The following is a 27,568-nucleotide window of genomic DNA, read 5'->3' as shown; positions in this document are numbered from 1 at the left end:
CACCTCTCTCGTTCTCTCTCCCAGGTGATGATGATGAGGAGGAGAGTGGGGAGGAGCGCCTGCCGTCCTGTTTCGACTACATCATGCACTTCCTCACAGTGTTCTGGAAGGTTCTGTTCGCCTTTGTCCCGCCCACAGAGTACTGGAACGGCTGGGCCTGCTTCTTTGTGTCCATCTCCCTGATTGGTGTTCTGACGGCTGTGACCGGGGACCTGGCCTCTCATTTTGGCTGCACAGTGGGGCTCAAGGACTCTGTCACTGCCGTCGTATTTGTGGCCCTGGGTACTTCCGTTCCAGGTGGGCGCCTGTCTATCTCTGTGTAGTCTCTCTCTGTCAGTCTTTCTCTGGGCTGTATCTGTCTCTGTTGTCCCAATTTTAAACCGGGCCAGAATCACTAATTGTTTTCTAACCAGCTATTTCTGCTTCCTGCATGTTCTCTCAGACACCTTTGCCAGTAAAGTGGCGGCCATCCAAGACCAGTACGCTGACGCCTCCATCGGCAATGTGACAGGCAGTAATGCAGTGAATGTGTTCCTGGGCATCGGTGTGGCGTGGACCATCGCGGCCGTCTACTGGAAGACCAAGGGCAAGAAGTTCCTTGTGCAGCCAGGCTCGCTGGCATTCTCCGTCACCCTGTTCACCATCATGGCGTTCGTGTGCGTCCTGGTGCTGATGTACCGCCGCCGGGCCGGGGTGGCAGGGGGTGAACTGGGGGGCCCGCGGACCGCGAAACTCCTCACCTCCCTCTTCTTCTTCTCCCTCTGGCTCCTCTACATCATGCTGGCCTCCCTGGAGGCCTACTGCCACGTGCCAGGCTTCTGAGAGACAGAGAGAGAGAGAAAGAGAGAGAGAGAGAGAGGTTGAAGGAGAAAGCTTGTCTCCAATTGTTTACATGTCTATCCCGCTCATTTCTGTGTACTTTTCTGAGTGTTATGAAGTATTTCTATTGTTATTATTATTGCTACAGTGGTTACTTGACTCTGAAGACTTCTATCCCATTTACAATGATGTGGATGGCAGCCTTAGTCATTCTGTTGGAAGCATACTGGGACCAGCTAATGACTTGATGTATATCTTGGGAGGACTCATGCCTTGAGGCATAGCTTTATCTAACCAGGCTGTCTGCACAAACGAGGGAAATAAAATGACCCTTGACTTTTCTGAGAATGCTCCCGTTTTGTTTATAGCCTATCCTGAACCCTTAGCTATTTTAGCCCCACTGCCTCTCTCCTGCATCTCTGCATTCAGATAGAGTACGGCCCTAGTTAATCAGTCTGAATGTCTTGGAGATGACGCACACTGACTCAGAGATCAGAGCCGGATCAGATCTTCCCTCTCCCCATGTCTTAACGTTGGTTCCTGGTTGACCAACTCTCTAACCCCTGATGCCCACCAAGCACAATCATTCCCATGAAGATTCTCAGCCTCTGCCCTGAACATTGACTACTTCCTCCTCCACCCCCATCCTAACCCTCTCTCTTATTTCTCAACAACGTCATGTGGTTGTCTTGTGGATTTTTTTGGGGGAAAATGATGCCAAGATAGTAAAGATGTTTGAAAAATCTAAGTGTTTGTAGATAAAACATTGCCATATATTATCTTGGAACACGGTTTGAAAAGCGAACTAGTGATGGGGGTTGTGAAGTGGAAGAACTACAGTTTGCATGGTACTGCATTAGAATTAGCAGCCACTGAGAGCAAAAAAATAATGTCAGATGCTATTCAGGAAATGGAGATCAGTTGAACAAAGCTGTTGGTGTTTGTTAATAAGATTAATGTTCATATTTATTATCTCAAACTATTTATTGTATATCATGTAAAAGATAATACTCCTAATACTCCTGCTAGTTGTGTACATGTGGGAGAGTGAGATCATGAGTGTGTTGTTTTGCATGTATCGAGTGAAGAATTGAATGATAGAAACATTTTGAAGTATTGTATGTAACATTTTAATACGGCTATCATCATGAGTGAAAGTCTCGATGTGATTCCAAGCTAAGCACAGCAACATATGAATAACACTGCCTGGTTCCCTGACCCAGACTCTGTCTGGGGACAACCTCTTAGTCTTGTAAGGACTTCTTCCAATAGCCTTTTTTTTTTTTACAGGACACTAATCAATGTGAGACAAGACCTGCCAGAGTTTTCCTGCTTTTTGAAAAGTGTGCTTTGAAATATACATTTGGGACCATGTTGAAGCTAATTTTTTCCTAAGGTTTTGTATGAGTGTGCGAGCGCATTGTTGTGGATAATTCAAGGTATTTGTACTTCTTGTCTTCAGAGTTTGATGGAAGGCATGCCTTTATACCATCAAAAAATGTTTACCCAAGGGGGTATGGATTTCAATGATGAAATGTCTACACTTCTGAGTTATGTTCCAAGGAATCCTCTCAAAAAAATAATTTTTAGTCACCGTCACGTTCAGGCTTTGAACATATTTCTGCTACATGTCAAAGCACTGCATCGTAGTAGAAACAACGTTTTGAAAGCCTAAGCATTCGTTTATTTCCTGAACATAGCACATACATTCCAATATACAGGTTTGAAAATGGTAACAGAAGAACTATGACAATACTGTACTGTTATAAAAAAAAGACCACAAACAAATGATTGCCAAACCTTCCTATAATTTGCATAAGGACAGTGTGTAGACCTTATGTTTGAAATCTAGGATCCTCCGATCCATTCTTATCATTTCTAGATGTATTCATAGTTACATGATCATTGCTGCTTTTATTTGGATTAATATGCACGCTAAATGTATGATCAATGGAAATAAAAGTTGTTTATTTATCATTTCTCAAAATTGAGTTTGGTTTATTCCTTAATCGGGACTCGGATCCCTTTTCAATCATAACTGGTGGCTGAGCTTACAGGATACGTCAGAAATGCAGTCCCCTGCAGAGAGAAAGCGTGTTTGAATCAGTAAGCTGCTACGGTTCTTATTGATTCACATCGGTAAACATTGTTTTGGTAAATTTGAACTACATTTGGCAGTGTAAAAGAATGTGCTTGACTGGGTACCACTGTATGACTGAGTAGGTTCATTAACCCAGTTACTGCACTCTTAGAAAAAAAGATTCCAAAAGGGTTCTTTGGCTGTCCCCATAGGAGAAAGCTTTTTGGTTCCAGGTGGATCCCTTTTTGGTTCCAGGTAAAAAACCCTTTAGGTTCCATGTCGAACCCTCTGTAAAAAGGTTACATATGGAACCCAAACGGGTTCTACCTGCAACCAAAAAGGGTTCTTCAAAGGGTTCTCCTATGGGACAGCCCAAGAACCCTTTAAGGTTCTAGATAGCCCCTTTTTTTCTAAGAGTATGCCACACCTGACCCATTCATTGCTCTCTCACTGTTCGATTTTTATTCACCGTAAGAGTGTCCATAAATAACTTTTCTTACATTACATAATCATTAAGCATAGTCTCTGCGTCCTCATTTCCTCACCCTCCTCCATCTGCTCTGATCAACCTGGAGCATATGCTCCAGGAAGTTTTCATGTTGCTTGTTGTGGTTAGGCATCCCAATGGATTACACACCACAAGCAGGGAATTGATAACCTTTTACTCTAACCATCTCAGTGGAGTCCCCGTTTCCCCACAGACAAGACATTTTCCAGGTCTGTAACAAGGAGGGATGTCTCTGACGTTAACCACTTTTCTTTGATGTAGATCCTTGTGCTGCGACAGCAGCTTCAAGTAGAGTGAGCATTCTACAGGAATCCTACAGAAATCTTACAGGAATCCTACAGAAATCTTACAGGAATCCTGCAGGGAATAATCTACAAGAATTCCTGTAGTTGATTAGTTACATGTAGTTAGTTAACCTTAGCTGGTCTTTGGATTTAATTCACTGAACAGTATTAGAACACATTTTAATTCAGTCTCAGAGTTATCAAGCACAAATCTGAGTCAGCTCTGAAGTCATAGTCCGACTCAAGTCACAAATTTGTATTTTTGCGCCTTTGGTGTAACTCAAGTCTGAGACGCAAGTCCCCAACTCTGGTAGCGTGTAACTGAAAACTGTGGGGATAGTAAATCTGCCTCGACTGAATGTCTGTGTCTCTCAAATAAGATCCTGGAGGCCACGACCAAAGTCAAAGTTATGCAAATTAAGCCACAGAACGCCTCAATTTGGGCAACTGTGACTCTGTTGGAGTGAAACCATGGCACCTGCGTACCCTGCAGCACCTGGCACGATTCCCTCTTCCCTCCAATCCCCTCTTTATCAGTTGGTCTCTTCCCCTATTACCCAGTCGACGCTGGTTACTATGGTGTCTCATCAGTGGAATGCTATTTAATGATCTCTCTCTTATCTATGAGAGTAGCAATGCATTTCAGTCATTTAGATGCTGGGCCTGCTGCAGCCAGATGTCAAATGTCACAGCTCAATTGTTATTCCAGACGGTTTTCAGTATCAAGAGTTGGTTTGACACCAAGCACAGCACAGGAGGGTAAAAATCACAATTCAATTTCAAGAGAATGTATAGTCAATATGAACATTCAAAATACTACTAGCTAGCACAGCAACGCATGTATTATTCATTATGGTCTATTGGATACGACACATAAATCACAGAAAAACACAACGTCACAGTGCATCCTTCATATTTATGTTGTTGATATTGTCCTTAGTCAGATTTGTTTTGGGACATCACCAGAAATACTGTAGGAAAGGAACATTTGTCATACAGAGACATCAGTAGCCTGTTGGTTCCCTCAGGTATGGGGCACCCCTGGGAGGGAGGTTTCCTGCTCTGTAGCTTCAAAAGGATTTCTCTGGTCACTAGGCAACAACAAAAGTTTATGTGCTTATATTTCAGAGTGTGTATAATACATTTATTCATATACTTGTAGCAAATACAGGCAATATAAAGTGCGCACCTCTGCATGTATTTTTAGTACTTCTTGTTGCTAGGCAACCTCTCAAAGAGTCATTGTCTTTCTGTCATTGCGTTGTCTGGTGTCAGTGCAGTGAGGTGGGCGTGTTGGTTGTAATTTCCATTTAAGGTCATTCTCCTCGTCTCTCTCTCACTCTGACTCACAGCATATAGAGTAAATTAGCTATTGTGAAGCAGTTCGTATTCAAACCGAAATAGCTATCTCTTGATTTTTGATTAGGAATGTCATATTGTTGGAATGCAGAGAGAGGGACCCCAGGAATAGACTCGGAGAGCCTGAACGCAGAGAGAGAGCGAGAGAGAGCGAGAGAGCGAGAGGGTGAGCGAGAGAGAGCTCAGAAATAGACTCGGAGAGCCTGAACACAGAGAGAGAACGAGAGAGCGAAAGAGCGAGAGGGTGAGAGAGAAAGAGCTCAGGAATAGACTCGGAGAGCCTGAACGCAGCGAGAGAGCGAGGGAACGAGAGAGAGAGAGCTCAGGAATAGACTCGGAGAGCCTGAACACAGAGAGAGAACGAGAGAGAGCGAGAGAGCGAGAGAGAGCGAGAGAGCGAGAGAGCGAGTGAGAGAGCAAGCTCAGGAATAGACTCGGAGAGCCTGAACGCAGAGAGAGAGAGCAAGGGAGCGAGAGAGAGAGCTCAGGAATAGACTCGGAGAGCCTGAACACAGAGAGAGAGCGAGAGAGAGAGAGAGAGCATGAGAGAGAGAGAGCTCAGGGATAGACTCGGAGAGCCTGAACACAGAGAGAGAGCGAGAGAGAGAGAGAGAGAGCATGAGAGAGAGAGAGCTCAGGGATAGACTGGGAGAGCCTGAACCCAGAAAGAGGGAGCTCAAGAATAGACTTGGAGAGTCTGAACCCAGAGAGAGAGCAAGAACTCAGGAATAGAGTAGGAGAGACTGAACCCAGGGGCGGATGCCCTAGGATAGAGCCCCCATGAGGAAAGTTTAGCAGCACAACAACTGTATGATATAATGGCATATTTATTTATATGATGAAGTGCAACTTCCTATGTAAAGAGTCTTTTGAGAGATGCACTGTTTGTGTTGTGCTCTGTATTATATTAGTGTGGCGCTATGCTTTGAACTCTCTCAGTTGATATTGCTGTATTTGGCTGGCCAGATTGTCTTTTCAGCAATGCTGCGATAATCTGGCCTTGGTTTTATTAAATACTATTTGACAGAAATACCTATTCAACACCAAGTGGTAGACTCAACTAAAACATTCAGTAATTGTCATGTAGTTTGCGGAAGTTCAATCAGGAAGGCTGGTCTGAATGCTCGTTTAACATCATCCAGTAAACATAACATAATTCACTTTGTTTCCTATTCTACAGGCTTAGTGGGAAGGCATACAAATTATCATCTTGTTTATTCTCCTCCTTCCTATTAGCCATGTGCGGAATGTCATTCACCTATTTACCCTATAGCCTATAAGCACGGCACAATTATGCACATTCCGCACGCTTGCTGTTTAACATATGGGCTCACTCTTGCAATTATCACCTTCCTCTCGCTCAACCAATGGGCATAAATCTTGGGATGTATTTATATGTCAATTTACCCTTGTTCTCTCACTAACTGTTTTTCAGCAAATGTTTTTGACAACCGTCCACCTCCCCACCACCCCCAGCTATAAAAACCTTAAGGTCCGTCATTGGAACTCCTTTCCCCCTGGGGGGTGTTTTGATACCAGCAGCCCCCCATAGTGCTGTATTCTGTATTCTGGTCTATGAGGGCCTATTAACTAACGTCTGGATTCAATCAGTATGGCGGAAGAGCCGCGTAAAGATTTCAAGGTAACCCGATTGAGCCGACATATGCAGCGTTTAACGTGTCCGCGAACGCAGGAACGTTGCCTTTACATTTCTAATGAGCTATAAATCAAATCACATTTGATTGGTCACATACACATATTTAGCTGATGTTATTGCGGGTGTAGCGAAATGCTTGTGTTCCTAGCTCCGACAGTGCAGTAATATCTAACGATACACAACAATACACACAAATCTAAAAGTAAAATAATGTAATTAATAAATATATAAATATTAGGACGAGCAATGTCGGCGTGGCATTGACTAAAATACAATAGAATATACATATGAAATTAGTAAAGCAGTATGTGCACATTATTAAAGTGACAAATATTTATATGTACATATTCTTATTCCATCCCTTTATATTTGTGTGTATAAGGTAGTTGTTGTGGAATTGTTAGATTACTTGTTAGATATTACTGCAGTGTCGGAACTAGAAGCACAAGCATTTCGCTACACTCGCATTAACATCTGTTAATCATGTGTATGTGACCAAAACATCTTGATTTGATTTGATTTAGTGTTCCATTATTAAAGTGACCAGTAATTCCATGTCTATGTATATAGGGCAGCAGCCTCTAAGGTGCAGAGTTGAGTAACCAGGTGGTAGCCGGCTATTGTTGGCTATTTAACAGTCTGATGGCCTTGAGATAGAAGCTGTTTTTCAATCTCTCGGTCCCAACTTTGATGCGCCTGTACTGACCTCGCCTTCTGGATGGTAGCGGGCTGAACAGGCCATGACTCAGTTGGTTGATGTCCTTAATTATCTTTTTGGCCTTCCTGTGACATTGTGTGCTGTAGGTGTCCTGGAGGGCGGGCAGTGTGCCCTCGGTGATGCGTTGGGCAGACCGCAACACCCTCTGGAGAGCCCTGCGGTTGCGGGAGGTGCAGTTGCCGTACCAGGCAGTGATACATAGCCTATAACGTGGATCTTCCCCGATACTGCCCTAAGTCTATGTTTTATTGACTTAAGTCCATGTTAAGTCTACTTATCTTAAGTCTGAATCGGGCTCTGGGTGCATATACTTCCCAACAAAGAGTGAGTGATGAGCGAGTTAGTGTGTGTTATGCAACTCCAATATTCATGAATATTTATTACTAACATTTATCTCAGTCCTGCTAATTGGACCCAATAAAACACATTTACGGAGGGTTAGCTAAATGAATACAAAAAAAGAAGGGATTTAGTCCTGACTCTAGATGCGATATAAAAAGGTCCAAAAAAGCAGAAACTACGTTTTAATGAAAAGAAAATGCATGCATGAATGGGGAGAGACATGATATTGCTTTCTAAGATCCGGTGTTACCAGAATGTCTGACAGATGGTTTCCGACCCAGACTTATTCCCCCAAAGACAGGAGAAGTGCACAGCAGTGCAAAACAGTCATTAGAGAGAGAAAGGGAGGGAAAGGGAAAGGAAGAAGAGAGAAATGTCTGAATTGCAGAAAGAAATGAAAACAGAGGATGGAATCCTCCCAGGGCCGTAAATACCCCTATTAATTCAATTACTTCAGAACACTGCAGCAGAAACTTGTCAAAACATGACTATAGAGAGATACGACTAGGCCAGGGTGATAGGGGAATAGTAGCAAAATAATTGTAGATGATATTAGTGGAGATACTGTAACAACTCTAATAGTGACTGAGGTACAGGACCCCCCGGGTAGGACCCCCCTTTAACTCCAGAACAGCCTGAATTCTTCTGGGCATAGAAATGTTGCTAAATTGGTATCAAGAGACCTAATGTGTGCCAGGAAATCATTCCCCACACCAGTACACCACTGCCACCAGCCTCTACCATTGACACCAGGCAGGATGGGTCCATGGACTCATGCTGGTTACACTAAATCCTGACTCTGCCATCAGCATGACGCTACAGGAACTGGGACTCGTCAGACCAGGCAATGTTTTTCCACTCCTCAGTTGTCCTGTGGTGGTGATTGCGTGCCCACTGGAGCCTCTTCCTCTTGTTTTTAGCTGATAGGAGTGGAACCCGGTGTGGTCGTCTGCTGCAATAGCCCATCAGTGACAACAAACCGACTAGTTGTGCATTCCGGGATGTCGTTCTGCACACCACTGTTGTGCTGCACCGTTATTTGCCTGTTTGTGGCCAGCCTATTTGTGGCCCACTGACAATACTGCCACAACCACCAGTTCAGTGGGAGTATTGCATCTCTTGTCTATCTGGATCTTTTCTGGTCTATTCATCTATTTTTGTGTGGAAACTGTTTGTGTGTCAGTCCCAGACTCAAAGATATATTCATATTGCTGCGATGATGGAGAGCTCTGGCACATCAACTACCAGAGCTGGACAAGAGCTGAACTCAGACGTATGGCTGCTAGTTAATAAATTCTCTGCATATTAATGTGCGGCTTCACCCATAGGAAAAGCAGCTTTTTCTCAGTGATGGCTAAGCGCCTTTGGACTGTCAAGTGAGCCTTCTCACGGCTGCCTTTGCATGGGAGATCCCCCATCCTCCCTCCCTCCCTCTCTCTCTCCCTCTCTGAGCGTGCAGTGTACCCATCCCCAACACTGGCGTATCCAATCCACATAGATCCTCACCACCCAAGTGGATTCATGTCTCCCAGCATTTGTGTTTAGGATTAGTATTGTTATGCAACACTGTTTCTTTTAGCCTTTGAAAGAAGTTTGGAAAAGCCCCCTCATCAACACCAGCAACAAGTATTTCATCCTGAGAAAAGGATTCTGCCTCAAATGAAACTTCCTGGTTTTTACCTGTAGTTTGAGTGGATTCTGTAAGGATTAGCTACCAAAATCTGCTTTTACTTGTGTTTAATGTACAGTATGTTTATTCTTTGTTGAGCTCCTTCAGTTACATTGTCCATATATGCTGATGATTCAACCATACATGCATCAGCAACCACAGCTAATGAAGTCACTGAAACCCTTAACAAGGAGTTGCAGTCTGTTTTGGAATGGGTGTCCAGTAATAAACTGGTCCTGAACATCTCTAAAACTAAGAGCATTGTATTTGGTACAAATCATTCCCTAAGTTCTAGACCTCAGCTGAACCAGGTAATAAATGGTGTGGCTGTTGAACAAGTTGAGGAGACTACATTACTTGGTGTTACCTTAGATTGTAAACTGTCATGGTCAAAGCAAAGACTCCATGGTTGTAAAGATGGGGAGAGGTCTGTCTGTAATAAAGAGATGCTCTGCTTTTTTGACACCACACTCCAAAAAGCAAGTCCTGCAGGCTTTAGTTTTGTCTAATCTTGATTATTGTCCAGTTGTGTGGTCCAGTGTTTCAAGGAAAGACCTAGTTAAGCTGCAGCTGGCCCAGAACAGAGCGGTACGTCTTTCTCTTCATTGTAATCAGAGGGCTGATATAAACACTATGCATGCCAGTCTCTCTTGGCTAAGAGTTGAGGAGAGACTGACTGCAATCACTTATTTTTATAAGAAACATGAATCTGTTGAAAATCCCAAATTGTTTGCATAGTCAACTTACACACAGCTCTGACACACACACACACTTATCCCACCAGACAGGCCACCAGGGGTCTTTTCACAGTCCCCAAATCCAGTACAAATTCAAGAAAGCGTACCGTTTTATATAAAGCCCTTATTGCATGGAACTTACTACCATCTCATATTGCTCAAATAAACAGCAAACCTGGTTTCAAATAACAGATATAGCAACACCTCACAGCATAATGCCTCTCCCCTATTTGACCAAGATAGTTTGTGTGTATGCATTGATATGTAGGCTACGTGTGCCTTTTTAAAAAAATGTATGTAGTTCTGTCCTTGAGCTGTTCTTGTCTATTAATGTTCTGTATTATGTCATTCTATATTATGTGTCATGTTTCATGTGGACCCCAGGAAGAGTAGCTGCTGCTTTTGCAACAGCTAATGGGGATCCTAATAAAATACCCAACAAATGAACAGAAGCTAACAGCGGGAGCTAAATATGATGAAAACATTATGATACGGTGACCTGAGCTAAGCTCTGTTATTGCCAGCTGTATTTTCACCTGCACCGCAGTGACAACCACATCCACTGTAAATTCACTGTCATCCATCACAGTTGCCACGGCAGCAATTCATGAGCAACTCAAGGGTCAGCGGATCACTTGCACATAGTGGTTATTGGAAATTGATTCCATTCTGTACAACTACGCTTGTCATGTTCCATATATCTAAACTGTAGGTGTTAGCCATCTGACACACGAAGGGCACACGTTTTGTTCAGTGTCACGAATTAAAACAATTTCATATAATTACTTATGTAATTGGAACATGGATATTGCAGTGGGGACATGTGTCTGTTTTGTTTAGTAAAAATAGCATGTACCTGCTACATATACAGTAATATCAAAATCAAGAGTAGAGTAATAGACAGTAATACAGTAATATCAAAATCAAGAGTAGAGTAATATACAGTAATACAGTAATATCAAAATCAGGAATAGAGTAATATGCAGTAATATCAAAATCAAGAGTACAGTAATATACAGTAATATCAAAATCAAGAGTACAGTAATATACTGTAATATCAAAATCAAGAGTACAGTAATATACAGTAATATCTAAATCAAGAGTACAGTAATATCTGTCTGTTCCTCATCAACACAGATTATTCTTTCTCAAAAGTAGATGCAGAGCTTTTGAATGATCTTCAGAACCATGACAAATACATTATAATTTCCATATGAGCAAAAGTGTGATTTATTCTCTCTAACATCCCACAGAGAGAACATGGCAGAGTTTCAGAGGGTATAGATATAAATATATTAGAATTTATCAGAACTAACTTGGTTGTTTTGTGCAATGAGTCACATGGTGAATTTTGTTAGTCATCATCATAGTGCCACCTCCAAGAGTGAGGATGAATCAGACACAGAGAAAACCAACCCAAATACATGGCTAAAGTAATCCCACTTAGTTAACCATGATACACAGCTATACTATGTTTCACCACTTGAGCCAATGTTTTCCATTTCAGTAATCATTTGAATATTGGTGAGTTGGTTGCCATAGAGCACACATCATTCAGCTAAGATGAGAATCAATGTCTAGTTCTCCCAAACGTCTGGTGCCTAAAACAAGTGGAAACGCCCTGCTAGAGATCCCACATACTTTATGATCATCAAACACTATATATACAAGAGTATGTGGACACCCCTTTAAATTTGTGGATGTGGCTATTTCAACCACACCCGTTGCTGACAGGTGTATTAAAATTGTGCACAAAGCCATGCAATCTCCATAGAGAACACTGGAAGTAGAATGGCCTTACTGAAGAACTCAGTGACTTTCAACGTGGCACCGTCATTGGACTCTGGAGCAGTGGAAACACCTTCTCTGGAGTGATGAATCACGCTTCACCATCTGGCAGTCCGACGGACGAATCTGGGTTTGGCGGATGCCAGGAGAACGCTATCTGCCCCAATACATAGTGCCAACTGTAAAGTTTGGAGGAGGAGGAATAATGGTCTGGGGCTGTTTTTCATCATTTGGGCTAGGCCCCTTAGTTCCAGTGAAGGGAAATCTTAACGCTACAGCATACAATGACATTCTAGACGATTCTGTGCTTCCAACTTTGTGGCAACAGTTTGGGGAAGGCCCTTTCCTGTTTCAGCATGACAATACCCCCGTGCACAAAGCGAGCTCCATACAGAAATGGTTTGTCAAGATCGGTGTGGAAAAACTTGACTGGCCTGCTTAGAGCCCTGAAATCAACCCCATCAAAGACTTTTGGGATGAATTGTAACGCCAACTGCGAGGCCAACCTCACTAATGCTCTTGTGGCTGATTGGAAGCAAGTCCCCGCAGCAAGATTGCAACATCTAGTGGAAAGCCTTTCCCATAAGAGTGGAGGCTGTTATAGCAGCAAAGGGGGGACCAGCTCCATATTAATGCCCATGATTTTGGAATGAGATGTTTGATGAGCAGGTGTCCACATATTTAGGTCATGTAGTGTCGCAGTAGCAGCCCTTGAACAGTAAGTCACCACAGCTCCTTACGCTTGTCAGATTGTTGGGAACGAAATGTATATTCTGCTTAGAGAGTAAATGTTTGTCTGGCTTTTTGGGACTTGAGAGAAAAGAGAAAAGCTAAAAGCCTTTCTGTCCTGGTAGATGTACTCTCAATCCCCTTCCACCCACTTAAGGAAGAGTTAATAGAGTCAAAGAAGTAAATTTTTTATTTTTACACTTTGCTACATTTTGCTGATTAACTTTTAAACAACTGAGCCACTCCTGTGAACACCTCATGTATTTTGTATAGGCTTTTCATAGGACAGTGCAATCTTCACTTTACAAAGAATATTCACATAAAATGGGTAGGGAGGAGGAAGCTGTGCCCTAGAGGAGGGTTTCCCAAACTGCACTGGGTGCACGTGGGGGGTGGGGGGGACCCAGCCCTAGAGAACCATGCAGCTCTGGGATCACTGATACAAAAGGCCACTGAGCCAATGACATGCTGCATTAAGAGGAGGGATGAAGGGATGAGGCACACTCAAACTCTGAACCCCCCCAGACTGCAATAAACAGACAGAATTTACAGGTTCTGCTCAGGCACATTCTCAGCTAGGATACTGTCTGTAGGCTCCACTGTCAAGCATGAGCCTGGCTGGAGAGAAGAGATGAAATCTTAAGGCTCAACACAGCAGGTGTGCCTTGGCCAAACTGTATCTCAGTAACCTTTCGACCATGTTTTATTGATATGGCATGATGATAGAGGACATGGCTTGGGACCATATTTCCAAAGAAGTGTTTAAATCTTATCCAACACTACACAGCTGACCAAAGCCTATGCGGATAAGGTTTTGCTTCCCAGGAAGATAGGATTAATGGTTGCAGTCTGCCCTCTGGTGGTAAATCTGCTTTTTCCACAGTTAGCGTTCTCACTTACAATGTATTGCCTTCTTTATAAATTTGACACTGGAAATGTGTTAATTATCCTGTATTTTGTTTTTATATGCAAGTATCAAGGTATATCCAATGCATTACATTTGGATTTGTCGGCTATAGCCCTTTAAACTCCACCCAGTCTGAATGTTGCAATTATTATGTCTTAATTTCAGGAGGGAATTACAAAACACTGTTCAGTTACAGGCCTATATGTCATTCATATTGCGTGGACTATCCATAAAAAGGTGGGGTAAAGGTGCATAGTCAATGACATTTGGTACTTGGGATAGTCCAAAATAGAAATATGGGGTATGGGAGTCTGCAACAATGAATTATATAACAGTTATTAACATGTGTTTTATCTATACGAATTTTGTAGGATACATTGTACAATGAAATGCACAAAGTATTTAACTTGGTATGTAACGGCGTGTTAGAATGTACCAAGTGACAAGGCCTAATACCGGATTTGGACGGTGCAACTACCTTGCCTACACGGGTATAGGACTGTACATCTGAACGAGGGAGAATGCTCTGTATCCTCAAAATGCTTACTTATTTTTCACCAGCCTGTAATCTTTTGTCATCGATAATTGCAAATTAGTGTGAAGCATTTGCGTGAATATTCTAGCTTACGTTATTTTAATGAGTAGTTCAGTAATTGGTGAAATACAATGCAAATTCGGTCAGAGAGAACAATAGCGTCACCCGGTATTTAAACTGCTGATAAGAAAGACTAACTAACCCCATCTAAAATCGAACCAGTCTTATCTAGACGGACATAGGAGGACTATGGCAACATTAACAAGCCAGGACTCAACCGCTCAAGCGCGGGTTTATTTCCAAACGCCTCCCGGTACCGAGGACACAGAAGTCGTCCAGAAGCAAGGGCGGGTAACCGTGAAATACGATAGAAAAGAGCTGAGGAAGCGACTCAATTTGGAGGAGTGGATAATTGAGCAGTTAACGGATTTATATGACTGTGAGGTAAGCAATGACACATTCTATGATTCATTGTGTACCACAGACTATTCCCCATGACAGATTTTTTTTTTGTACAATATTCAATGATCTCTACTTTGATTGGAGTTTATGTATGCTATAGAATTGCAGTAATATTAAAACCTAGGGCAATACAATAATTCAGTAATATAACAAATATGAGTAGGAATTACAGACATGTAGGGTGTGGCCACATCATTGAAATACTGTACTAAACAATTGAAGAAATTCGGTATCTGCCCAATTAGTGATGGACAGAATGTGCTGTTCCAATAAAAGGTGTGCATCATTCATTGATAAGTAGGCCTTGGCACAGAGCACTATGGCCACCGCACCTGCAAAGCAACTACAGTACAGCCCTGCTCTGTAGGATTATGATATATGACCACTTTAATGTTACATAATGGTAATGGCTGGTTGTCTCTAACAAAGGAAATATACATGACTATGGATAGATATCCCACCCCACTCCCTCTGCTGCTCCATGGAAATGCAGGAGGCACATCCTGCATGACATGTTTGTGATGTATTCAACCTCAGCCAGTATGACGTAACCAGTTTCATTTAAAGACTCCTGTAAACAACAGTTTTTTTTGGCAACACCCTTCAGACCACTGGAGAGATATAGGTGTCTTGACATGGTTAACATGTGAACTATTCACATAAAAGGGTCGCAGTAGCACCTATGCATCAGATAAGTTAGTGGGAACAAAGTGGTCAACATTATAGACTGAGTAGTAACATGGAGCACCTGCACATGACACATTATTGCTCTTGTAATGAAATTGACCATTACCTATGTCAAATGGTCCTCAAAGAGACCATCTGGGCAAGTAAAGAGCTAATTGGACTAATCATGACCCTGGCAGGAGCAGAGGGTGGCATATGGTGGGAGATATTGTAATTTATCAGCCTTTGATTTAGGCAACAGACTCTGGGCCTCAGGCTTGTGCCAGAGTATGACCTCGTGAATAGGCTCCTGGGCTGTAGACTATAGTTAGTTAAACATCAATACAATGAACTGGAAACCAGATTGTATTTCTATAGTGATGGCTTCTCCTACTGTCATGTTCAATTGAGTAGACAGCAAGGCAGTGGTCAGGAAGTCACTGCATTGTTATCAGTGCATACCACATAGGGGGGTTCAGCCCATCCTGTTGTGTTAAGCAGAGGGGGGAAGCCAGGGACATTGGGGACCTGTGGAGGATGTTCAGGGGGAGAGACTGTGGTGCAGAAATATTTAGTTTGATCCTAAGCCTGTCTGATCTATTCACCACTGTTTTTTCCTCCTGTCCCCTCCCTCTCTGTTGTTTTCTCAATTTTCTCTGCTTTTCTGTCTATCACCATCACTCTCTTCCTTTGCCTCTCGCAGGAGGAGGAGATTCCAGAGTTGGAGATTGACGTGGATGAGCTGTTGGATATGCCCACTGATGGAGACCGGGCCTCCAGGGTCAAGGTGACCATTAAACCTTAATCATTGTTGACTACACATCTCTTATTGTCCTTTTGTATTGAGGGATTGAATCCTAACTTCAGGCTGATCGCAATTCTCCCATTGATATCGTTACATGATTTACGCAGAAGTTACCCATGTGGATCTGAAGTTAGGATCTGGCCTTGAATGAGGTTCATTTCCTCTTTCACTTCCTATTGTTTTGCAGGTTTTGCTGGTTGACTGTTACAAACCTACAGATGTAAGTTCGAAATTCTATCAGATTATTCTCTGCTACTGTTAAGCTTTTATTTAAGCCCAGCATTGGGTCAACTGATCCACTGAAACAAAGCAATAACTGTCTGAAACCAACTTCCCATATGTTGTTTTGACCAAGTTTCCAGAAAAACATTGTAATACAGTAACATGCATAATAACAATTGTTCAGCGTCTCACAAAATGTTCCATTGTTCATTTACTGCAGGCCTTTGTCACGGCTCTCCTAGAGAAGGTTAAAGGTCTGCAGAAACTCAGCACTCCGCCCAAAAAGAATGAAAAATCTCCCCCTTAGCCTCAGAATGACTCCAACCTATTACAACTCAGTTCTACACAGGGACACCCAGCTAGAATCCCTCAGCACCTAGAATCCCTCGGAGTCGGCAGGATTGATAGAGGGAAGAGGATCGACCAATCACTTTCTGTCTCTTTCTTTGTTTAAACAACTTCTTGTCGATATATAATCATGTTATACATAAACAGTAGTAAGTGATGAGTGTTACAACATAATAATAAAGTATAGCATTGATAAACTGATTTGTTGACACGGAGGAAGAACATGCTAACGTTTAACTTGAGCTATACAAGTCAGAAGCAGAGCATGACAAGTACACAAACCTAATGATAGCTTATAGTGAATCATAACAAGAGGCAACATTACACAGTCTAACAAATCTAACTTGTTGATTGGTCAACTTACATTACTGTATGTATAATGACAGCTTGAAATAGTGAACTGTCACTGGTTGATATTAGCGAGAGCCATGTCATTTTTACGATGCCATTTTAACTATGAGATTTATAGATCAAGCAAAGTGTTACCGAGAATGGTTTGTGTGGGATACGGTAGTTAAGTCTGTGTAATGATGTCAAGCCGAGCACTCATCTGTCAAATCATTTTTTTGAGAGGTAGCATGAAGGGCTTTTTAACATTTTACACTGGACTAATTGGAGTGATCATTATACTTTGTGTTATACGTTTGACATGAGCAAGTGTGGACAGTACTCAAATACAAACACCAGCATGCCACACATTAGTTCCTGTAATGACATCAGTAGCCTACGGGTTTTCATGGCGCAAATACTGTTATTTCATTTAGAGAGTAGTGCATGACTGACTCTATAAAACACAGGAAAACATTGGAAAATAATGGTTAGGCTCCATTGAAATTCATTACATGCACTATCACAACAGTAAATGCTTTTGAGTTCTACCATAACATATGGTTCAACTGTTTCCACCTCCATATCCACCAGCCTGGTGCCTGAGACTGGGGGGGGGGGGGTCTGTTTCTCTCAGACCTGATCTGAGAGTGTAGAAAGGCCTTTGCTTTGCATAGCTTTTAAATTTGTTTCTCAAACCAAATATACCTATATCATTAACCACTGCAAAAGGGATTGGAAAGGCCTTAGAAGACAAAAGTGATGATTGTATTGACTATTGTGGCTGAAGCGATGTCTTTCGAGATGTATGACAGTTGGCCCTGGAGCGAAGCCATGTACAACATTCTGGTTTCCATTGTATACGAGAAGGTTCCATGATAGTCATATGGTATACAAGGTTGATTGACCTATCATAACCATCTGTATACCTGACAAACATCATTCCTTATTCTTTTGGGACCCATTGTGATGTTATTTTGGGCAGACTTTTAACTACCATATTCAGTGTACCACCTTGAAGACTGAATCAAACCATTGAGTATATCTGCTGGAGGTAGGGACTGTATTATCTGTGGTGTGTGTGTTCAAGATGTGATTGCAAGACTGTAGTCATGTAATGTAGCAATACTTACTGGTGCTGTTGGCCAATTTGTTACATTTTTATTAAAATTCAATGTTTTACCTACTCAGACTTTTGCGTGCACTTCAGATATTACTGTAAGAGGGGGGCGGCAGGTAGCCGAGCGGTTAAGAGCGTTGGGCCAGTAACCGAAAGGTTGTTGTTTCGAATCCGTGAGCCGACTAAGTGAAAAATCTGTCAACGTAAAAGGCACTTAACCCTGATTGCTCCTGTAAGTCGCTCTGGATAAGAGAGTCTGCTAAATGTAAAAGTACTGTAGCTAAATATCTTCCGGGGAAAAAAAGTCACACTTTAAAAATCCAAATCTTTAATCTTTTACTGAAACAAGACCATTGGTCAAGTCTTGTATACCAATGTAGTGAAATTGGAAATCTGTTACAAATAATCCTTTCAATAGAGCCCAAAACCCTACTGAATAGTGCCCCATTGCTTATCTTGTGCTACCATATAGTAAGTGTGTTGTCTGTTGTCTCAGCATGATACGTACCCTGTAAGTTACTCTTATCAGGCTGGTAAATTACTCCAAAATGAGAATGATACATTTAAGTCAAAGAGCAAGAGCCGGTCATGGCATAACGTTCAGGAAAACGTAACACAGGAATGAGGTAAGGGGCAACTTTGAATGCTGAACTAAAAATGATGACGTTTTTAAGGCATTGGGAGTTCAAATTCACCAGGGAGTACCACAGTTACATATGATCTTAGTTATAGTTCAATAGTATGTATATTATGCAGGGTCTTCAATGGCTTATAGCACTATACAGTCCTCAGTACAATGACTAATGGTAAAGAGAAACGGTCAACCTGTGCGTTAGTCTAGGAGTTATGGTAGAGCACACTGACTTAAAACCAGCACTAACAGGCCGCTTATTTTGCTTGAAGTTAATGTTCACTATAAATCAGACCTCCTCTCGATGCTGAGCAGCTCAACTTCAAAAATGAGAGTGGCACCACCTGTTGGAGAGACGGGGTAGTTACGAACACAGAGTAGAAAGCGCTTCACAATAAAGACATGGTTACCTCAGAGACTGACTTGTAGAGAAAGCCAGTGGGAGATGTAGAGAAATATCTGAAATACCTGGGATCTTAGGAGGCGCTCCTCTGTCTCCATATCCTACAAAAGAAGTAATATAAATGGAGAGGCCAGAACAGAGGCTGGCAAAATGGACCCCAAGGCTTATTGGACTTTTTTATCTTGCATGATAACTGATTGGGTTTACATAATCTATGTGGATAATGCATGCTAGATGTAGTCATCAGTAGAACATAGGAAAGATATAAGTGACCATTGGAACAGTGTGAAGTATCAGTGTGCAACCTCACCAAGCTCCGAGGGGATGACCAGTTTCCTCTTCTCTCCCTCACACATTCTAATGACAGAAAGTGGGATTGGTGGATTAAGAACTTCACATGCAAGAGTCAAAGGTCAATTTGTTTTTACACCTTATATCCAAAATCACATCATTCTATAGTTTTTACACCGTCTGCAAATGTAATACCTTCACAAGTCATCCAGTCACATGCATGAGCACACAAGTCCATAGGGGCAAAGAAAACGTTTAAATAAAAACAGGCACCAACCCGAGCAGGCCCTGGTCCCAGCCTTTGATGACTTGTCCGGTTCCCAGAGTAAAGGTGAAGGGCTGGTTCCTGGGAATGCTGCTGTCAAACTCTGTTCCATCCTCCAGCTTTCCCTGCAGACAAACACACAGTTATTGACTAAACACACTGTCATTTGTTCAAATGTGTCAATTTCTGGATATCCATTATATTGGGATGACATTCATTGAATGAGCATTAGATGGAAATAGATATATTGCTTTCCATTCAATGTCCAAAAGGTGAAGCATCCTCCTTATTACTCACAGTGTAGTGCATGTTCAGCACATCCCCTTTACGGGACTTGATGGGGCAGTTGTCTACTCTTTTCTTGATGCCAATTTGGAGCTTCTTTTTGTCTCCACTACGAACTGCCGGGGTCAAGGACAGCAGAGTGACCACAAACAGCAGACACAGCCTCATATCTGGGGAACACGTGAAAGACTTAATGAACGACAAAGTATGCACACATCTCATAGGTCGCGTTCCCCTAGCCTTGTTCAGACCATCCTGATCTCGTGAGCTTCCATTCTGTTTCGCTGTATCCGTGTAGCGAAACAAAATGTAAGCTTGCGATATCAGGATGGTTCATACGAGGCTAGCGTTCCCCTGCTCAGATCTTCCCTGCATCAACCAATGGTTGCGTGCCACGTCAGAGTGTGACTTCGGACACCAGACTGCTATAATGGTGCTTTCAAGACTGGGAACTTGGAGAAAAGAATAAAACTAGGTCAAATCATGAGCCAGTGATCTTCTGGTCAGAAAGTCAGAGCTCTATAAAGATGCCAGAGTTTCCGTCATGGAATTCCGAGTTCAAAACGATTTTTTCCCAGTCAGAGCTCGTTTTTCTCGAGTTACCAGTTGCACGGAAGTCGGAGATTTCCAATTTCCTAGTTATTTTGAGCGAGGCGTAACATGTGGGTCACTTATGGAACGCCGTGTGGGTCTTTGCTTGTCAAAAAATATGCACGTCAAATAACACTATTTGATGCGTTAAATAAGCTTTTAATTTGACACATCAAACACTGTTCTATTATATAACGTGTGGTCTGAATTTGCACGTGTAAGCCAAGCGCTACCACTATTATTAGTAGCATAGTCAAAGCCGTACAAAAACGTCTGCAAACACCGGCCACGAACAATGTGTTTACAATACCGCGTTGGTAATAAAGCTTTATTTGTTCGACCGCAACTTCTGGGGTAGCTAGTTTTAGCTTGGTACCTAGCTAGCACCAATACAACCAGCATGAAAACAATGACCAGTAAAACCTGCAGTAATTTTCATTATTCTTAGCAATGATTTAGGAATCCTTGTAAGTATTAACTAGGTAGCCACTTGTTGTTCGCCTATTGAAACTGAACTTCAGTTCATGAAAATAAATAGCTAGCAAGCTACTTAACCCTGTCGCCCAAAGCTAACGTTATAAGCAGCCAGCTCGGTTCATCTGGCTAGTGAGGCTCTACAGGACCGGTTTATGTATTGTGAAGCTAGCCGCAATATGGATTAGGCACAAGAGTGGAATTTGCGGTTTGCCTTCAAAATAAAAGTACCTCTTTGAAAGTGATGCAGAAGGTTACAATTGGTGGAATCATGCCATATTTAGACTAGATAATGTTAAACAAGGTTGGAATGTGAAGCAATGAAATGGGGTATCAGTCTACTTGGTGACACCCAGAGAACACAACTGTGAAGAGTTTACGCAAATCTAAGCTTTGTAGCTCTTATCACGTGACTGTGTGAAATCACCTCCCCAGTCAGCCTATTGTGTGTGTTGACATTCATATTGCACTGTACAGCTTTACCTAAGTATTGGGGATCAATAAAATGGGGTATCAGTCTACTCAATAGCCAAGATATTTTTTTCCCAACGTCCTCCTCAGAGTTATCAGACTCCAAAACATCCATGCAGTATTGTTTTTCCTCAGGAATAGTGTTCAATACACATAGGTTGACAATAAATGTGGCTCAATTCACGGTTGTTTCAGAGTCCCACAATAAGAGCTGCAATGCTAATGTTCTCTGGGTGTCACAGAGTAGACTGATACCCTATGTCATTGATCCACAATCCATAGGTAAGGATGGACAGTGAAATAAGTATGCCCCCAATGCAATTCTAAAGTATAATATATCCAGTGTGATTTCAGCATATTTTTGTCAAATTAACAAATTGTCTTTTGTTGATTTTATATAACATTCCAACCTCGTTTAGCATGATCTATTCAATTATGGCCTAATTCTACTATTTGTATTCATTTGCATCACTGTCAATGTCCTTTTACTTTTATTTTGAAGGCTACCCGCAAAGTCCACTAGTGTGGCTAAGGTACCAAGCTAAAACTTGTGGCTATTTTAGATGGGTCCGACCACCATTAAACAAATAAGAACTGTCTTATAAATTTGAGTTATTTTCGAGCATGACACCTAGCTATATAGTTAGCTAGTTAACTATAGCTACGCATACAGATTAAGGTCGTTTTTCTATGTTTTGGGGGAAGAACATTGTTTGCATCCATGAGCTAGCTAGCTTTTTTGTAATGACCAGCATTGTAGATGCGCGAGACAACTTCACCAGCATCGTAGCTTACGCATCGATGAATCGTTGTGACATATGAAATACGAGTGATGGTGTAATAACTATGTAAAAAATGTATGAACAGGTTAAATTATTATGTGACATGCAGTCATATTCTGGTGCTAACACGTCACATAGTGTGATTTGACACGACACAGTGTGATTTGACACGACACGTAATGTGGTTTGACACGACACAGTGTGATTTGACATGTATATTTTTTTGACACGCAAAGACCCAAACGGCGTTCCATAGTCACGTTCCCTGCTCAGACGTTGTATGCGTAGACCAATGGGTGCCTAACACCCAATCGACAGTGTCATGGACTGACAGATTTCTATAATATGTGGTTCGTTAATACATACATATCCAGCCGTTGTAAGATCTGGCAGGTGTTTCTAGACCTCCAACTTTACGAGAAGATCGCGTCATGATTTGACAGTTTTTTTCTCTCTATACCCCTGTTGTCTTAAAAGTACCATAGGATTGTTACACTTCATCATCAATGGGCACATGCTTATAGCAATAATAAAATGGAAGCTTTTTGATAGGCCTATAGCTCCAACAAGTTGGGCAAGTTGTGTTACTTGTCATTATCAAAACACAAACATGTTTAATACAGCTAACGATGGCCCACAATTGTGCCGAGCGTATAGATGAATTAGCTTAGTTAACATATAAGTTAGCAAGCTAACGTTATCGGTTGTGGCAATTGCTTTAACTACCCTAATACATGTATTTAGCCATGCGTTTCGCTCATAAATATTCGTAACCAATTTCAGATCAAAAAGCTAGTTACGTATCAGTAATGTCTCCAAGAAGCTTACCAGCGTTTTAACTGAATTACACACAGAAGATAGTCGATGTGCTTCAAAATTTTCGGAAGAGGAAATGGAACCATTGAATGGAATGTCGCGATATGTCTAAGCATTGATTTTCTCTCCTGCTATTGGTTCGTTCTCATAGAGCCTGCTGGCAGAGAAAATAGTCGATTTTGAACGTTCCCCCAGGTGGTGCCAAAGTGGCGTTAAAGTTGGAATGGAAAGCAGACTGCTACGTATATTGTATCTACAGTGTATTAATAAAAACAGGAACCCAAACTTTGTAATTATCATTTCACACACACACTTCTCTCACACACGCACACGCAAACACAAACACAGGCTATGTAGCTATGCAGGAATGTTTATGATCTAAAGCAGCATATTGATTGAAAGTCCTCCTGCACACTTTTCCCCTTAGAGACGAGCCCTCAGTTACACTGTAATTACTGTATTCGTTTCCAATAAGGTTTTCCATTAGGGTTCGTATGACTCAGATGTGCGTGAGAGAACGAGAGACTGAAGAGAGCGAGAGATGAAAGGGACAGAGAGGTGAAGAAACCATTATAAAAGGTTGTCGTTGCCATGCATACCAAAGATATACAGCCTGCCTCATTCTCTCTTTCTACATTCTGACTCCATTCCTCCTCTTGTTACCAATGTACTGTCTTTGCATTGGTCTCCCCCTCTCGCTTCTCAATGATTTCTTATGTCTATGATTACTTATTAGTAAATAAAAACATTAGGCTTCCTAAATGAACACTGAAAAAGAACTGACTGATTAAACATATTTGATATACTGTATATGCATGTCCACACTGCCATTCTTAATGTGCAGCAGATTGCTTTCATTAAGAAAAGACAGTTTGTGGATAGCCTCACCGATACTTTAAATAAAATGAGCCCTCTCCACCACCAAAACAAATACAGTCCTCCTCAAGCCTAAGATATAATCAGAAAATCCATGTTTGACTGTTGGGCTATTAGCATTATTCATATTGTTGTGTATGTGGCCTCCTTTTTTGCATGAGAGCAGAGAACTGACATGAGAGATGAGCATTTAATAGACTTGTCTTCAGGCTTCCCCCGTGGGAATCCATTAAGTAATGTCTTAATTTTTAAATCAGAGGGATGAAAGGGGTAATATCCAGGAAACAGACTTACCTCTGTTGTAAACCCAGACTTATTGAACTATGTTTAATGCTGTCACAGAGAATTGTACGGCACAGTGGCAAGACAAATCCCATCAAAACAGGTCAATATGACAGCTGCAAGTATCCCACAGACCACGGATTACAGTGCACTTGTAAAGTATTCAGACCCCTTGACTTAGCATCCCGGAGTCGCCTCTTCACTATTGATGTTGAGACTGGTGTTTTGTGGCGACTATTTAATGAAGCTGCCAGTTGAGGACTTGTGAGGCATCTGTTTCTCAAACTAGACACTCTAATGTACTTGTCCTCTTGCTCAGTTGTGCACCGGGGCCTCCCACTCCTCTTTCTATTCTGGTTAGAGCCAGTTTGCGCTGTTCTGTGAAGGGAGTAGTACACAACGTTGTACGAGATCTTCAGTTTCTTGGTGTAACCGATGTGAAATGGCTAGTTAGTTAGTGGTGGTGCGCGCTAATAGCATTTCAATCAGTGACGTCACTCGCTCTGAGACTTGAAGTAGGGTTTCCCCTTGCGTCGCAAGGGCCGTGGCTCTTGTGGTGCGATGGGTAACGATGCTTCGGTGGGTGTCAGTTGTTGATGTGTGCAAGGGTCCCTGGTTCGAGCCCGGGTTGGGGCGAAGAGAGGGACGAAACCTACACGGTTACATTGGCAATTTCTTGCATGGAATAGCCTTAATTTCTCAACACAAGAATAAACTGACGAGTTTCAGAAGAAAGTACTTTGTTTCTGCTCCAGATACTCAACTAGTCTAAAGAAGGCCAGTTTTATTGCTTCTTTAATCAGCACAACAGTTTTCAGCTGTGCTAACATAATTGCAAAAGGGTTTTCTAATGATCAATTAGCCTTTTAAAATTATAAACTTGGATTAGCCAACACAACATGCCACTGGAACACAGGAGTGATGGTTGCTGATAATGTACCTCTGTACGCCTATGTAGATATTCCATTAAAGAAATCTGCCGTTTCCAGCTACAATAGTCATTTACAACATTAACAATGTCTACACTGTATTTCTGATCAATTTGATGTTATTTTAATGGACAAAATATTTTTGCTTTTCTTTAAAAAACAAGGACATTTATAAGTGACCCCAAACTTTTCAACGGTTGTATATATATATATATGTATCCATTGATTCTTGAAGAATATAATTTATAAATACCTCATGAGCTTAGTCCAACTGTCACAATCTATGAGAACCCAAAATATAAGCTTGTTTTTCTCCAATGTTTGTAAACATTATAAATATAAACAAACACTGTATAGCCTCATAACATGGTCAAAACAATACTTTTGATATCGTGGATGGTCGGTCCTTGCATCCATAGCTCTGTCTATTAATCTGAGAGTGGTTACATTTCTCCAGGCCCATCCCTCAGCTTTTTACCAAAACAGAGGCAGGGCACCCGTTTGTTATTGTTTAATCTGTGGAGTACCCTTTAAACAGCTGCATATTATCAAGATATCAAAGTGTCACCAACAAAAAGGTAAACAATAGGCCAAAGGCAAATGCAGCATATGGCATTAATTTCTCACATGTAAATAGCTCAAAGCATGCCATTCCATGAGCACAGGACGTCTACAGCATGTCGGTGTCACAGGAAGCCCAAGAAGATCGAGGACCTCAGTCCCCCGAGCCAAGGCCTGTTCACCCTGCTACCATTTAGCAGGCAGAGATGGTGAAAGTGCATCAAAGCTTGGACCGAGAGACTGAAAAACAGCTTCTATCTCCAGGTCATCAGACTGTTAAACAGTCATCACTAGCCGGCCTCTGCCTGGTACTCTGCCTTGCACCATAGTCACCGTCACAAGCCGGCTTCCATCCGGTACTCTACCCTGCACTTTAAAGACTGCTACCCTATGTACATTGAACACTGGTCACTTACATTTTTTTTACATCATGTTTATTGTTCTGAAATAGTTGATGTAGTTAGAAACAGGTACAATTAGCATTCCTGCAACATCATTCTGTTGAAATGTAATTTGATCTCGGATATTATGCAAATTGATTTCTCACTTTATATGTACATACTGTATTCTCAACATAGCTCATCCTATATAACTACTGCTGTACATATATTTGTCCTACTTGTATATTGTACATACTGTCTATACACACCACGTATTTATAGTGAACAAAAATACAAACGCAACATGTGAAGTGTTGGTCCCATGTTTCATCAACTGAAATAAATGTTCCATCCACAAAATCACATTTTTCTCAAATCTTGTGAACAAATTTTTTTACATGCCTGTTAGTGAGCATTTCTCCTTTGCCAAGATAATCCATCCACCTGACAGGTGTGGCATATCAAGAAGCTGATTAAACAGCATAATCATTACACAGGTGCACCTTATGCTGGGGACAATACAAGCCCACTGTAAAATGAGCAGTTGTCACAACACAATACCATAGATGTCTCAAGTTTTGAGGGAGCGTGCAATTGGCATGCTGACTGCAGGAATGTGATCCAGAGCTATTACCAGAGAATTTAATGTTCATTTCTCTAACATTTAGAGAATTTGGCAGTATGTCCAACCGGCCTCACAACCGCAGACCACGTGTAACCACACCAGCCCAAGCCCTCCACATCCATCTTTTTCACCTGCGGGATGGTCTGACACCAGCCACCCAGACAGCTGATGAAACTGAGGAATCATTCTGATTGGCTGGACCTGGCTCCCCAGTGGGTGGGCCTAGCTCCCAAGTCGTGGGCCTGGGAGGGAATAGGCCCACCCACTTGGGAGCCAAGCCCTGCCCAGTCATGTGAAATCCATAGATTAGGGCCTAATTAATACATTGAATTTGACTAATTTCCTTATATGAACTGTAACTTAGTAAAATCATTGAAATTGTTGCATGTTGGACCGCAAAGTGAAGGAAAAGTAGTGGCTATTTTGAAGAATCTAAAATATATTGATTTGTTTAACACTTTTTTGGTTACTACATGATTACGTGTGTTATTTCATAGCTTTTCTACAATGTAGAAAATAGTAAAAATAAAAACCCTTGAATGAGTAGGTGTGTCCAAATGTTTGACTTATACGTATATATATATATATATATATATATATATATATATATATATATATATATATATATATATATATATATATATATATATATATATATATATATATATATATATATGTGTATATTTTTTGGGGGAAAATGTGTGTATTAGTATTGTATTGTTAGACATTTACAGCACTGTTGGAGCTAGAAAAACATGCATTTCGCTGCCCCTTCTATAACATCTGCTAATTTGTGTACACGACTAATAAACTTTGTTTTGATA

The 27,568-nt window shown here is 41.6% G+C and overlaps 3 protein-coding genes across 4 annotated transcripts in view; 2 read left to right on the top strand and 1 right to left on the bottom strand.

The window, feature by feature from the left end:
* slc8a4a (solute carrier family 8 member 4a) overlaps positions 1 to 2,806 on the top strand; it is a 50,958-nt gene extending 48,152 nt beyond the window's left edge. For both annotated transcript variants that reach the window (XM_029701117.1, XM_029701119.1), the window contains 2 exons: positions 25 to 297; positions 443 to 2,806. In XM_029701117.1, coding sequence (XP_029556977.1) covers positions 25 to 297; positions 443 to 822 — 653 coding nt within the window. In that variant the 3' untranslated portion in view covers positions 823 to 2,806. The remainder of the gene's footprint in view (positions 1 to 24; positions 298 to 442) is intronic.
* Positions 2,807 to 13,998: 11,192 nt separating this feature from the next.
* LOC115154665 (protein phosphatase 1 regulatory subunit 14B-like) lies at positions 13,999 to 18,148 on the top strand. The gene is made up of 4 exons (XM_029701116.1): positions 13,999 to 14,576; positions 15,964 to 16,047; positions 16,253 to 16,285; positions 16,508 to 18,148. Exons 1-4 carry the CDS (start codon positions 14,382 to 14,384, stop codon positions 16,592 to 16,594), a joined length of 399 nt encoding a protein of 132 aa, XP_029556976.1. The 5' UTR covers positions 13,999 to 14,381; the 3' UTR covers positions 16,595 to 18,148.
* Positions 18,149 to 18,393: 245 nt separating this feature from the next.
* On the bottom strand, positions 18,394 to 23,227 carry fkbp2 (FKBP prolyl isomerase 2). Its single transcript, XM_029701115.1, has 6 exons — positions 23,104 to 23,227; positions 19,970 to 20,127; positions 19,685 to 19,797; positions 19,427 to 19,473; positions 19,182 to 19,217; positions 18,394 to 19,057 (listed from the first exon to the last, which is right to left on the bottom strand). Exons 2-6 carry the CDS (start codon positions 20,123 to 20,125, stop codon positions 18,996 to 18,998), a joined length of 414 nt encoding a protein of 137 aa, XP_029556975.1. The 5' UTR covers positions 20,126 to 20,127; positions 23,104 to 23,227; the 3' UTR covers positions 18,394 to 18,995.
* Positions 23,228 to 27,568: the final 4,341 nt, after the last annotated feature.

This window comes from Salmo trutta, chromosome 19, assembly GCF_901001165.1.
Source record: "Salmo trutta chromosome 19, fSalTru1.1, whole genome shotgun sequence".
Taxonomy (NCBI): Eukaryota; Metazoa; Chordata; class Actinopteri; order Salmoniformes; family Salmonidae; genus Salmo; species Salmo trutta.
The sequence above is the reverse complement of the archived record's forward strand: the minus strand, read 5'-3'. Positions and strand labels throughout refer to the sequence as shown.